Raw genomic sequence first — 13,506 nt, 5'->3', positions numbered from 1 at the left:
AAACTAAAGCTAAACTAAGCCTAGCTTACTAGGTAACCGAGTTTTAAGTAAACTTACTTACTTCCTTCTGAGCTTACCCTATTATGAAGCTGATGTGTAGCAAAGATCAGTCTAAATCACCAGCGGTTATAAAACACTGATTTAACTTTATTCTATAGGGAAGGCACAATGAAGAAATAAATTTCTTTTTAAAAGGTGGTCTTTATGTGAAAATCTAATGTATGATGGAGGGAGGAAGGAAGGCAGGGTAAGGAAATGGGCTGAAAGATTTCAGTGACTTTAAATCCAGTTTAAGTGAGCTAGGTCTTCAGGAAAAATAAGTCTTGTTTTTGAAGGCAAAGATACAGGTGGCAATCTCTCCAACACAGAATCCTGATGCCTTCTGCACTCGTGCCACAGGCACTCACCTGCCCACAGTGGTCACTGAGAAGCACTTTCATGGCTTCATTAGCAGCTTCTGATTGTTACAGTCCCCAGGACTGCAGCAGGTAAGCAGGCAGTGATTTGGTGGCACATGAGAATATTCGGGGATGATTCCACCACCACCTCACTAAAAATAAGTGCAGTATTTAAAGCAGAAGGAGAAGCTTAAAATAGTAAGTGCTACAAGGGCAGCTTTTTAGTGTACAGGCATTTGCAAATGGAAAATACAGCTCGGTTTGTGACATGGAATAGGGCAGTCACAGATGGACATGTATGTCTTCAGCCTTCCTGTAAGAACACACAAACATCTTGTACCTATCAACGTGTAATTCTGTAAAAACAGATACAGGGCTATATTTATTGAATATGTTTAAATGCAATATTTTGTGTTTCTACTAAAAGCCAAAATTTTATGTATTGACTCTAATGCAGCTGGTTTCCTTAATGGATGTATTTCTCCTTTTGTGTGTTTTGATTCCCAAATGTGTCTGGGTTTTCTCCATGGAAGGAGATGCTCCTTGTTGTGCTGTTATTGTATAGTAGCAATATGTCCTCTCACTTCTGACAATGAAGACATCCTACACCTACATTAACAAATAAAGAACTAAGTTCCCCTTCTGTTTGGTAACTGACAGATTCTTTACCTATAAATCTAGTGTGAAAATCAAAGCATTTTTAATTTTTAGAGCTGATGCAAAAATTCTATGCTGTTGTACAAATCAGATGAAATTGCTTCAGACAGTTCTAGATAACACTTGTCACTACTCATTTCATTATAAATTTGCATATCCAAGGGCATTTCTATGCAACACTACAAGCATTCAAACTTGTCTGATTTTCTAAATACATCACATATGAAACCCCTATATATTCAGAAGCATTTCACTGTATCCTTTTTAAAGGCTAAATTATTTTTCCTTTTCCTGCTTTCAGCAACACAAAGTCTGCATTTGCTACAGAAGTCCTTGAGTGCTCTGTCCTGACTGTGGCTCCAGGGACTCTGAGCTAACTCATGCTCTCAGGTTGTCTGTCAGGATCAGATAATGAGGTTGTAAGTCAGGGCGAGTTGTCCCAGAGCTAAATGCAGCTGGTGCCTCCTGTATTCACCTCTCACAGCTGTGCCCAAGTCCCACTAACAGTGCCTACAGCTGCAAAATGTCCCTCTCATAGTTGCTATCTGGAAGTTACTTTTCTCCATCTCTTTCATATCTTTTCCTTCTGTATGTTTCAGTAGGATAGCTGCAATCCTGACTCATTCTGCATAACCTTCTATCAGACTTTGAAATACTATTTGGCTGAACTAGTTTCTTAGCTATACACTTACATGTGACTGCATATCTAATTTTTGCTTTTTTAAGGTTTATTTTTCTCCTACAAATAACTCCTGCTAAGGAAAAAATACATGTAAGTTTTTTTTTATTTCCAAGCATGTACTGAATGGACTGATATGTTCTCTTTTGAATGTCCACCTTTAGTAACCCGTAACAATTATTTAATAAAAGCAGTTTCAACATTGTCACAAAAAGTTAGTTTTAACAGCCTTTAAAAAAGGACTTTTGTGGAGATGTTACATCTTTAAATGAGGGTTAATATATAAATATATATATATATACACATTACAGAGAAAGTCTGTCAAAGACCTAAAATCCACAAGTCCAGGCTCTAAGGTGAAACTGTTCATGCATAGAAAGAAAGAAAATTATACATTTCAACAGAAAAGGGAAGAAGGCAAAAAAAAAAATTAAGATGTCTCCTAGAAATGGAATATTTAACCACATATAGCCAAAGAAAACAACTTTGTAAATGTAAACAGTACTTCCTCAAAGACAAAAGAAAGTGTAAGAATTTAACTATAACCATAATTAATGTACATCTTTGAGAGCACCCATGGGTATGTTAAAATAGAGGGCAGATATGCCCAAAAATGCAGAGAAGCAAAACTGTGAGTCAGTCTTTTTCTAAAGGATGCTGGTGTAATAGTTAAATTATCCATGTAATAAACCTGTAGGATCAAAAGAGAAAATGACATACCAGAGAAAGGAACTTAAAGGTAAAGAGGCTGAAATACTGATAAAAAAGCTACTCACTGAAATGGGCTCTTGCACCAGAAAATATCAGGAAACTCAGGATTTATCATAATCTTAACCCACCAGCACCTGTCACTCTCCAAGGGAGACCTGACCACAATGTGAATGCTCTCTTTCAGACCATGCAGTCCCCATGGGGGATGGGCACTGTGGCTTTGAGGGTGCCAGGTCTCTGCAGGCTGCAGGGCCTGCCCTCCAACTCATCAACAAAACCGTGTCCTGCTCACCCACTCACCCCGCTGTATTACAGCCTGGGCCTGTGACACAGGTGCATTCCCAGAGTTTTAGAGATAGAAGGTTCTACAAAAATCCTTCCTGCCAGGTGTGTCATGCTCAGGGATAACTGTTGGTCTGCATGTGTGTGGTGCCCAAGAAAGAGACAATAGCTGACCCTTTACTGGACAGCAGTTGCATCCTAACTGATGTTATTTTTCCTGGAATAATGCATGTTGAAAGGGATTGTCCCAGAGTAAACCATTATCCAGTATTATAAAACTCCAAAAGGCTTCAGTTTGGTGCTAACGAAAGTGACAAGCATCTGGAGAAATTATTTAATCATCTAAGCAAAGTCACAAATAGATTTGAGTAAACAGAGTGTGTGGGGGTAAAGATTCAAGCATGAATAATATTTACAGTAAGATAACATTACTAATGTACCCACAAATAGAAGTATATATTTATATATTTATATATTGTACTTAATTAGATGTTCTATTAACAGAAAGAAAAACAAGACTACTGCTGTTCTTCATTTCTCACCTATACTATTGTAAATACCTTTAAGGGGACCAACTGGTATACAGAAATCCAGAGATAAATTTGTTTCAATGAAGTCACTGACAGTGGCAAGCCTCTGAAGAAGTTTAGAAGAAGACAGATAAAAGCATTAGGACATTAGAGCAGGGGACTCAATCTCATGTAATTCATAAAACAAAATTATACATCTGTTTGGTTTTTTCCTCTTCTTTTTTTTTTTTTTTTTTTTTTTTTTTCTTTTGATTTCTACTTGGACAGAGGTTCCACTAAGCCACAAATGAGAAATAACAAAATTTAGATTGTTTTGTTTCCTTCTAGAGATTCAAATACAAACTTCAAGTGCAATTCAGAATCCAAATATTATTTATACTACATACTTCTTTCTACAACAGAACTTATCTGCAGGTAGTTTAATTAGATTTGAATTGATTCCTTCTTTGCTTTGACAAAAGTTATTTTTTATGAAAGATAAAAAACTAAAAAGAATATTTTCTACATAATGTAATTTCAAAAGGGAAGTGAAGACACACTAGTGCAGACACAAATTTGCATCTTCAGCTAGATGCACTCAGGGATGCATGATTTTTTTTTGCAGTAGAAATCCCATTCAGAACATTGGCTTTTAACGATTATAAAACATTACAGGTAATCTTCAATACACAGTTGAAAATAAAGACTTCAAAAAAAAGCCTTCAAATTAGCAAATGTTTCTACTATGGAGGAAAGAATATTTGACAGGAATGCAAACTAACCCAAATGAATACCACTGGACTACTTGTATGGTCGTAGAAATCTGGAAACTTTTGATCGCAGTAGCTTTATAAACGATCTTGGAAACATCTCTTTTGACTCCTGTGCTGTGTACTTGAAATAGTTTTGTGGGTGTGCCAGTACATCAAAGAGAGCTTTAATCAGTTTCTTGTCCTATGGGAGACAACATATATATTAGATAAAAATAGTGCTTGGATGTAATTTCTGCGCAGGTTTCAAAATTAATGAACATCATTCAGGGTTCTTTTGCAAAACTAGACTCTGGGTAAAACAGGGTAATGAAACTACTCCGTGTTGCTTTGGAGTTTTATAGGGATTAATCTTTCTACTGTGCCAGGTGATTTTCTCCAGTTAGTGTTCCTGGAAGGCACCAAACAGAGAGGGTAGCAGCTGGGTAACCACCAGTCAGATGCAGAAGGCATCTGATTAGAATTTCCAGCTGCCTCTGACTACCCTTTTTTTAAAAAACTGGGAAACTGTGTAAAACAGCAGTTTTACGCTGCTGTCCAGGGCCTTCCTTCCACAGACAAGAGGGATGGATGGTCTCCAGTGGTGCTGAGATCTTTAGGAACTTCTGTACTTTGGTAAAGCCTCGACTCAGAGCCTCAACTGAGCCTGTGCCTGACCACATACACTGGAGCTGAGACATGAGCAACCTCAAAGCTCTACTGAGAGAGCCCTGGCAGGGCTGGGGCAGGGCTGGTCAGGGGAGCTGGCTGTTAATCAGTTCCTGTCCTTCCAAGCCACACATTTAAATGGTTGAATTTTGCCTTCTGAACAACTTTTTTCAGTTTTGATCAGTTAGTTTTTATAGGTGCCTTTTTCCCAGCAGCCTTTTTCCACAGTTCCCTCCAATGTGTTGCTTGTGCCTTTGGAAATTATGCTTACATTATGCTTATCTCTTGTTGAGGCAGGACAATGATTTAGGTAAATACATATCTTAATGGAAAGGAAATTCTAATTAATGACTCATTTAAACACATGCCAGACTGAGGCTGAAGAAGGCTCTTCAGACAAGATGTTCTTCATTCTTCATTCTTGGCTGACTAATTTTTCTAATGTACAATCACATTAGCATGCATTTCATTTAGGTCCTGATTCAGCAAAGGACAAGTGCACATGCTGAGCCCAGCTGATTCTGTGCTCTTCCAAATATTAGCATAAACCCCACAAGACAGAGAATATAATCTGGGGTCACACATGAGGTTTAAATGTTATGACCCCATTGAGGCAATGAGACTATCTTGGGAAAATATTTGCAAATAGGAATTCTTGGTTAGCCTCGGATAAAGCAGAATTTTATTACCTTTAGGATTTCTTGATGATTTTCTGATGCATATAATCGTCCATCTCGAACAATGTCTTCTATTAGTTGTTGGTAATCCTCTGGAAAATAAAGATCAGTTGAGTGATTGTGCCATTGTTTAGGAGGATAACAGCCAGACGTTAGCTAGACCTCCTGTTCAAGACAGACTGAGAAATTCAGTTTCTAGTTATATATTCAGTATTTCTCAAGCTGCTGTAGTCTAATCTGACTACTTTAATACACAAATTTTGAATTACCCATATAAATAGTAACTTAGGCCTAGGAAAGTACTCCCTCCAGCTAATAATGCTTTATTAACTGCATTGTAGAGATGAAGAAACAGGCCAGAGACATGAATTAATTGTCAAGAGTTCTACGTGAAATCAGCAGCACATTCAGGAACAGATTCTTGTTTTTTGTCCTGAAAACAGTTCACATATTCATTCATGAATCACCAGCTTAACAGAGATTTACTTATAACTCACCAAGCTGCACTAATGTTTGGAAAAGAGATGGACTAACAGCTGCCAAACACATCACAGAAAAGTTCATTAAAACAGAAATTATCCCAAAATCCAAAAATATACAGTTTAATGAGTAATTTATATGACAAGACAAGATTGTTTTAAAACATGGATTTATGAAAGTGGTTACTGAAATGATATTTCTTTTTGCATCATTGTTTTTCTCTGTTGGACTTGTAATATTATTAATTTATAATCCTCAAAATCTTTTGAATTACCAGTAGGACTTGATGAAGGGGCTTCTTAAAATGCACAGCAATTAATGGTATGCATATGATTAATGCCAATTAAATGGAGTATCACTGAATTTAAGTGGAGTCAGGATTAAGTCTAAAATTTCTGTGTAATTTGCTGTTCTTCCCTAAAGTATTAGAATAAGTATACAAATAAAATTAGATATTCTTTTAAAGTCTTTGCAACAGTGAAGTAATTCACTGGTCTAAAACAGTTACATCAAGTTTTTCCTCAATCTTCTCTACTTGTAATCAGTGTAAGAGATATTCTAAAGGACAATTTTCTGTATTTCAGATATAACACAAAGATGGAAACAATCCCATTCTCACCATCGTAAGTCACATAAGGGACCTGAAATCCTTTGCCACTGTTTCCTTCATTTGACTTGAACTGAATCCAGAGCTTCCTTGATCTCGAGGTAAATGCAATAGGTCTCTCATAAGTCTGACATGTTTCATATGTAGTAATCGAAGTAGGAGAAGCTGGAAAGTTAAATAAATTATTTTATTTTAGAAAATAACTTTTTGCACCCTTCCTGTTCTAGAGGTGAGAAATGTCCAACTGACAAGACACTTCTCAGCTGATATATTTCTGAGAGCAGAAGTTTTTTTCTGATCCAAAATATGTAGTCATTATCTATCTTTATCTAAGGAGAAATTTCTCCACAAAGGTAATTGAAACCTCTCTCCCACCTCAAGAAGCTTAAGTAGACAATGAGGTCCCAGAGGGAATTTTTGACATTTACAAAATTATTTCAGTATTACTTATTTTGTGTAGTGCTCTAGCATTGAATTCCATAGTGGTCCCAGACAGGTGAAAAGGAAGATGTGGTAACCAGCTTCTTACATGCCCAGTTTGGGGAGTTCATCTGAGAGATAAACCACATACTGGAATTTGTTAAAATTGTTTTAGCAAATAAAATACAATGGTTTAGCAGGTAAAACATGCTGTTTTAAGCAAATTTCCATAAAAACAATTGTCATTGGGTGTGATGCTCATTGGAGATTTAGCAGCAGGTCACCAGAAGCTGTCTGCCTGCATTGGACTGAAAAAGGAATGTGTCTCATTGGTGTCTAAATTCATAATCAAAGACACAACAACGTAACCCCAACTCCACATAAAACTGGGAAAACTTTGGATTTCTCGAGGGTGTCAGGTGTACCAATCTGCACCACTGCCCAGAGTTATCAGTGAGTGCAGTGTGTATATACTTGCAAGGGGTAAGAGCACAATTTGTACAGATGGCAAGAGAGTGCTCTCCCAATACAGCTTAGCATGGCTGTGTTGACTTCTAGGGTGGCAGTGATTTATCCCATGTGATAACTGGGCCAGATAGAAGCTCACTAACTCCTTTGTGATTCAGCAAAGGCTCTTGAATAATTAATACCACACTGTTAATTGCTATTGGTACAGTTTGCTGTTGTAGGTTGCTGTGTCAGTTCATCCAACAATCCTTTTAGAAACACCAGATAAATGAAGACAGTCATTCCTTCAATATGAACTTTCCACTCAGTCAGTTTGCAAGAAATATTTACATAACTCGTTGGGGAAACAGTTCAGAAATATACAGGTTGTGAGCAATCCTGACTTACTTCAATTTAGGCCACATTGGGTTAATGGTTATTGAGGCCTAGTTAGAGGCTTTCTGAGAATGAGCTACTGGGAAAGAGATAACTTAATTGGCAACAGAAGAGGAAAATAATTATGTGAGAAGAATCTTTCCGTGAGAATGGTATGTGTAACTGGAATACAAAGCCACCTGCATGATAACATGGTGTAAACAAGGCTTCTCTATATAAAGTGAGTGCAAGTTGCTAATAAACGATTTCATACAATCATATTGATGTGCACATGGAATCTTTAAGCCTCCGCAGACTGTTTTCCCACAATAACTCACTGGCAACTTACCACTTTTTCTCATTACTAAAACATCACCACATTCATCTTCAATTGGGAGAAATATCTCAGGTACCACGATGAGTATTCTCCTTTTTGGGGGTGGATTTATATTCCAAATGCATTCAACATTAGCTGGGTAGTCTCCCGGGTAGTTGGGCGATTCAATGTAGCCAGTATAATCCCCAAGCTCCCCTCCACAGTGCTGGTCTGTGGAGAAACATAAATTTGTGTTAGCTGATCAGCTACTCTGAGCTGTTTTTCTAGAGATGTCAAGAGCAAGTCCAAACTCCTTGTGGCTTTAGAAGTGCATATATTCTCCAGCTGCCCCTTTGTTTCACATGAAAGCATTTAAAGGAATACTTGATCTGCAGGGCTGGTTCAACTGATTTGCAAAACCTTAATCTCTGGGGCATAAACTGATTCAGTGCTTCATTGAGGCTGCCTTAACATTTGATTAAGAAATGAACACAGGTAAGTAACATAATCCCATTGTGGAGGTTTTCACACAATGGCTACCACTGAAACCGTGCAAGCATGCAGAGGGTTCTAACTTGTTTTTTAACTTGATTTATCTGAATGAGTGTGGTGATCCTAATAGGCAACTTTATATTGATTACAGAGGTAGATCTTTATAAAGAGTCCCCACTGATCGATCATTTTTACTTTATGACCTTTCAAAACTCCTGTTGAACATGTCACATAAGCCTGATTCAGTAGGTTATTTAAACTTGCTCTCTCCAGGACTACTCACCCACATAAAGCTACATATATGTTTAATATATGTTTAATATATTGCTTAATCCAAGCCTCATAGATTATACAAGATTAAAAACTGGCTTGAAAAAAAAAGAGTATCTAAGAAAGTAAAGTTACATGGATGTTTTTATTTTATGTTTTTTTATTTTATGGTAAAATCATCAAACTTCTAACACTTAACCAGAATAAAATCATACTACAGACTTAAACACAATAATATGAGTCTAGCTTACATTACCTAATTATTATAGAGATATTCTCTTAAATTAGCATGGGAGTTAAAGACAAAACTGACTTGCCTAAGAGATCAGTCTGTCACAAAAATACCAAATAAAACTGCAGTGGAATTATCAAAAATATTTAAAATCATAATTGAAAATAGAAGGCTGAGTACAGCAAAAAAATCCCGTAAGAAGACTTTGCTGTCATGAGGAATTACCTGGCAATTGCAGTATGCATGAATGTATCTCCTAGTTTGGAATTACCTGGCAATTGCAGTATGCATGAATGTATCTCCTAGTTTTTTATAAAGATTATTAAATGGCAGTTCCTCTGGTAGGAAACATGCCCTGTGGAGACAATACTAAGCATCGCTGCAAGAAAACTTACAGGAGCTGGGAAACCAAAAGCTCTGGTGTTTTATCTTGTAGCTGGCACTCTACCAAACTGCATTAATGCTAAAACAATGATACACATCAAGAGGTACTTTTCCAGTTCTTTTTCCCATTGTTTTCCCAGTTTTCACTATGCCCAAGGGCAGCAGACACATGCTTACTTGGAAATATAGAATTGAAGTCCAGCCTGACTGATGGAACCTTTAAGTAGCCATTCAGATCCAACTATATGCTTCATCTCACTACCAATATAAACACAACTTACTTTTGCAGTGTGTAACATTAGTGGAGCCATCAAAATCTGTACTTGTGTTCCCAGGGCAGGTGATGCAGTAGTTTTGACCAAACTCGGGCTGGTAAGTTCCCACAGGGCATCTGATACATCTGTGTGTTGTGGAGTTGTAGTAGTGTCCAGGAGAACAATGAACTATAATGTATGAGATGTGTTACTTTTAGAAAGCAGCAAACCTCAGAGAAGATACAATTTCCCTCTACCTGGGACATGATCCCAACACTGTAATATAACTTCTGAGCCACACAAGGCAAATAGCTCCTTGTATTTCGTAGAATCATCAAGGTTGGAAGAGATCTCTCAGATCATCAAGTCCAACCATCTGCCCTACAACCCCTGAGCACTAAACCATCTGCTGTAGCACCTCATCTACCTGTCTACCGAACACCTCCAGGGATGGAGCCCCCACCACCTCCCTGGACAGCCTGTTCTGATGTTCAACCACTCTTTCTGTGAAGTGAATTTTTTCTAATATCTAACCTGAACCTCCCCTGGTGGAGCTTGACCCCATTACCTCTTGTCCTGTCACTGGTCACCAGGGAGAAGAGGCCAACATCTGTCTCACTACAGCCTCCTTTCAGGCAGTTGTAGAAAGCAATGAGGTGTCCCCTCAGCCTCCTCTTCTCCAAGCTGAACAGCCCCAGTTACCTCATAACAGTCCTCATAAGTCCTGTTCTCCAGACCCCTTATCAGCTTGGTTGCCTTTCTCTGCACCCTCTCCAGCACCTCAATGTCCTTCTTACAGTGCAGTGCCCAAACCTGCACACAATACTCAAGGTGCGACCTCACTAAGGCTGAATACAGTGCAGGCCTTTGTAATTCCCCATTACCAAGGAGCTGGTACCTAGAATTAACTTCCAAAGACTAAAGTTAAATCCTTGTGAATTAGTAACACGTGCTACGTGTGTCTCTCACAGTATTTGATACAGTGGTTTCCAATGAGTTTGTAAGGAATGAGTGCTGATACATATCCTCCTGAAAAATAAAAGTGCCTTTCACAATAGCAAGAGAGGGGTTTCTGTTAGTGTCTGCCAGGGCAAGCATGTCATTCAAGTCACTAAACCAAAATGCATTTGGGCAGATTCCTTTTTCAGCATTTGCACTGGAATTTGACATTATGGGGGACACATAATGTGTTGCACACTTACAGTTTCTGCCTACATCATTAATAATCCTTAACTTCCTATAATTTCTGTAGTGTTTAGTTTTCCTAATTTTATCAAATTATGGAATTGATGTGAAGGCTAAATCATTGCCTAATGCAACCTTGTCTAATTTCTTGCCACGGAATGGGGCTGATTCATTTACCAGTTGCAGTACTGACTCCATACCTGCCTGTGGTAAATTCCAAAGAAAACCAGAAAGCCTGCTCAATCTCTCCAACCTCGGGAGATCATTCCTAGGTTACAGATTTCCTGACCATTTAATTTAATCACAGTCTGTGTTTCTACATGCTGTGACTATGTTTGCTTTGGAGCCTTTCAAAGCCCCTTGGCATTGAAGCTTACAAAGAGAGAGCAAGCAGCAGGAATATAAATTGTGGAAAGAGATTTGAAATTCACCTTTGGTTTCACAGTCTTGAAAGGAAACAGCACCTTCATACTTGGTCACAAGCCCACCGCCACAGGGAAAGCAGAGGGTCCTTCCTGGTTCAGGCTGGTATGTACCAAGAGGACAGACTCTGCAAGGTTTAAAACCATCTGAAGAATAGTGCCCAGGAGAACACTGCCCTAGAAACCAAAAATTATCATCTGTATTATAGTGAGCTGACTTTTCTGGACAAAGTATAAAACCCACTAGAAGTTAGCAATGCTTCCTTTACCTTGAACACACAACATCAACACAGCTGCAGATCACATTCTTACCTCATCTGATGATTTTGTATTGTTCCTGTAACTGCTTCCTAAAAATGACAGTAAATACAGCTAGTTTCTTAATAAGCTCTTTGCTACAGATGTTTCTGTTTGTTTGAGTTTTTTGGTTTGTTTGTTTTTTTTGTTTTGGTTAATTTGGTTTTGGTTTTGTTTTTTTCCAAGGGCTCTATGTTGTTAGAGTGCTTTGTATTTCCAGTATGTCTGTAATCTGAGAATTTCAAAGCTCTTTGTAGGAAAAAATGAATCTTTGCACCATATTTATGAAGCAAGTAATTGTTTTTTTTATCTCTCCATTTTGCAGATACAGAAACACTGTATCATAGGATTTACCAAACTGGATGGGTCCAGTCTAGTACCCTGTTTTGTGAGAACAGCTGACACCAACATCCAACTTCCAGGTAGCTCTGAAGACTAGTGTTTGCCAGAAGCTCTTCAGCCAGAAAATGGTGATGTGTGTAAAGCAAAGCACTTTGTGAATGAGTCTACTGTCAGATAAAAGGTAGCTTCAAAACTCTCCAGGCAATTACTGATAGGTGTTTTGCTTGGTGCTTGCTGGCTGGAGCACTTTACTCCTTGACAAACATACCTGAGAATCAGGATGTCAGATTTTTCAAGATTAAGGCATTAACGGATTCCTTCACACCACTCCAGCCTGGGAGATGCTTGATGCTCCCCGAGGTTGCCAAATCCCAATACTTTGTAATTTAGCTTCCCTGAGAACTGAAGAGCAGCAAAAACATCTGGCTTGAAAACCTGAAAATTTGAGAGCTCTAGATGGCTTTGAGGCCTCTTAAGAACCCTGATACTTGATGGGAAATGTTGAGGGCATCCAGCATCTTGGGTACTTGACACTAGAGCTCCCAAGTAAAAGCTGATTTCAAGTTCTGTCCCCACAAAATTCAAACTTGTATGGACACATGCAGGACACATGTTTCCAGGATTTAGTTGGGCTTCCATCCCAGCTGGCTGGAATCTGACTGTGAATGCTGAATGTTCTGACACAGAACTCTGAGAAATATTATATTACTAATTTGAAGACGGTTCTGCTATTTTTTTGGTAGCAAAATTGGTCCATCATCCCTCTGGCCTTGTCCACCTCATTACTGAATTTTAACATGAAGGCCTTTAATAAAGACTGGATTTGGATCTAGATTTTAGTGTCAAAATTAAGTGTTTGTGAAACATGACTTACAGATATCCTTTAGAAGAAGCAGTACAGTTGGGTTTTAATACTGCTAAATACCCAGTGGTTTCAGCACTAATGGGCCTCAGTCCCTACCTCTATATAAGAGATAAGCTCGTTGCCTTCTGTGATTTCCCTGAGAAATGTTCCAAATTACTAAGTTTCCTAATTGTGTTTTGGCCTTGTACCTACGTGGGTCACATGTAAATTAAGTATTACAGAATCTTATTCACTTGCAGCTATAACATAAGAGTTCTACACAAGAGCCACTTAAAATCTCTTAGATACTTGTATGTGCCTCACCTGCAGGGGTGAGGATTTCTGTCATAGCTTATTTACACAGGCTTTTCTTATCCAGAAGATAAAATAGAAAAATACTACTGATTACTTGTGGTAAGTACATTTCTATCAAAATCTGTGTCCATCAAAATACACCGTTTCATTACATGCACTGACACATTCCATGGAGAGATACTGATGCTTGATAAAATCTTTGACAGGGAGGATTATGAAGTCCAAAGCATATTCTCTCTCACCATTTTCAAAGAAAGAGAAAAGGGGTTGAGCTGAGCAGAAAAACAGACTGTTGTGATCTAAAAATAAACATTTGGAGAAAGATCCACTCACAAAAATAATCATAGGGGTTTATTTTTGTTCTTGCACAGAACAATGATCCAAATGCAATCCTTGAAACAAACCAGACTGTTCCATCCAGTTGTTGTGCTGCTTTTGTCTGTATACTACATTCAACCTTTATAAACTCAGATTTTATCTTCATAATCTGCTC

The 13,506-nt window shown here is 38.1% G+C and overlaps 1 protein-coding gene across 2 annotated transcripts in view; it reads right to left on the bottom strand.

Moving 5' to 3' along the window:
• Positions 1-3,206: 3,206 nt before the first annotated feature.
• Positions 3,207-13,506, bottom strand: part of SCUBE1 (signal peptide, CUB domain and EGF like domain containing 1) — a 184,065-nt gene continuing 173,765 nt past the window's right edge. The window contains exons 18-24 of one of the 2 annotated variants that reach the window (XM_030469242.1): positions 11,225-11,392; positions 9,636-9,797; positions 8,010-8,207; positions 6,431-6,583; positions 5,344-5,423; positions 4,019-4,190; positions 3,207-3,363 (exon numbers count right to left, since the gene is read on the bottom strand). In XM_030469242.1, the coding sequence (XP_030325102.1) occupies positions 4,038-4,190; positions 5,344-5,423; positions 6,431-6,583; positions 8,010-8,207; positions 9,636-9,797; positions 11,225-11,392 (914 nt within the window). In that variant the 3' untranslated portion in view covers positions 3,207-3,363; positions 4,019-4,037. Of the gene's footprint in view, positions 3,364-3,877; positions 4,191-5,343; positions 5,424-6,430; positions 6,584-8,009; positions 8,208-9,635; positions 9,798-11,224; positions 11,393-13,506 lie in introns of those variants that run through there. The other variant, XM_030469241.1, reaches the window with a different exon arrangement.

This window comes from Calypte anna, chromosome 1 (assembly GCF_003957555.1).
Source record: "Calypte anna isolate BGI_N300 chromosome 1, bCalAnn1_v1.p, whole genome shotgun sequence".
Classification (NCBI taxonomy): Eukaryota; Metazoa; Chordata; class Aves; order Apodiformes; family Trochilidae; genus Calypte; species Calypte anna.
The sequence above is the reverse complement of the archived record's forward strand: the minus strand, read 5'-3'. Positions and strand labels throughout refer to the sequence as shown.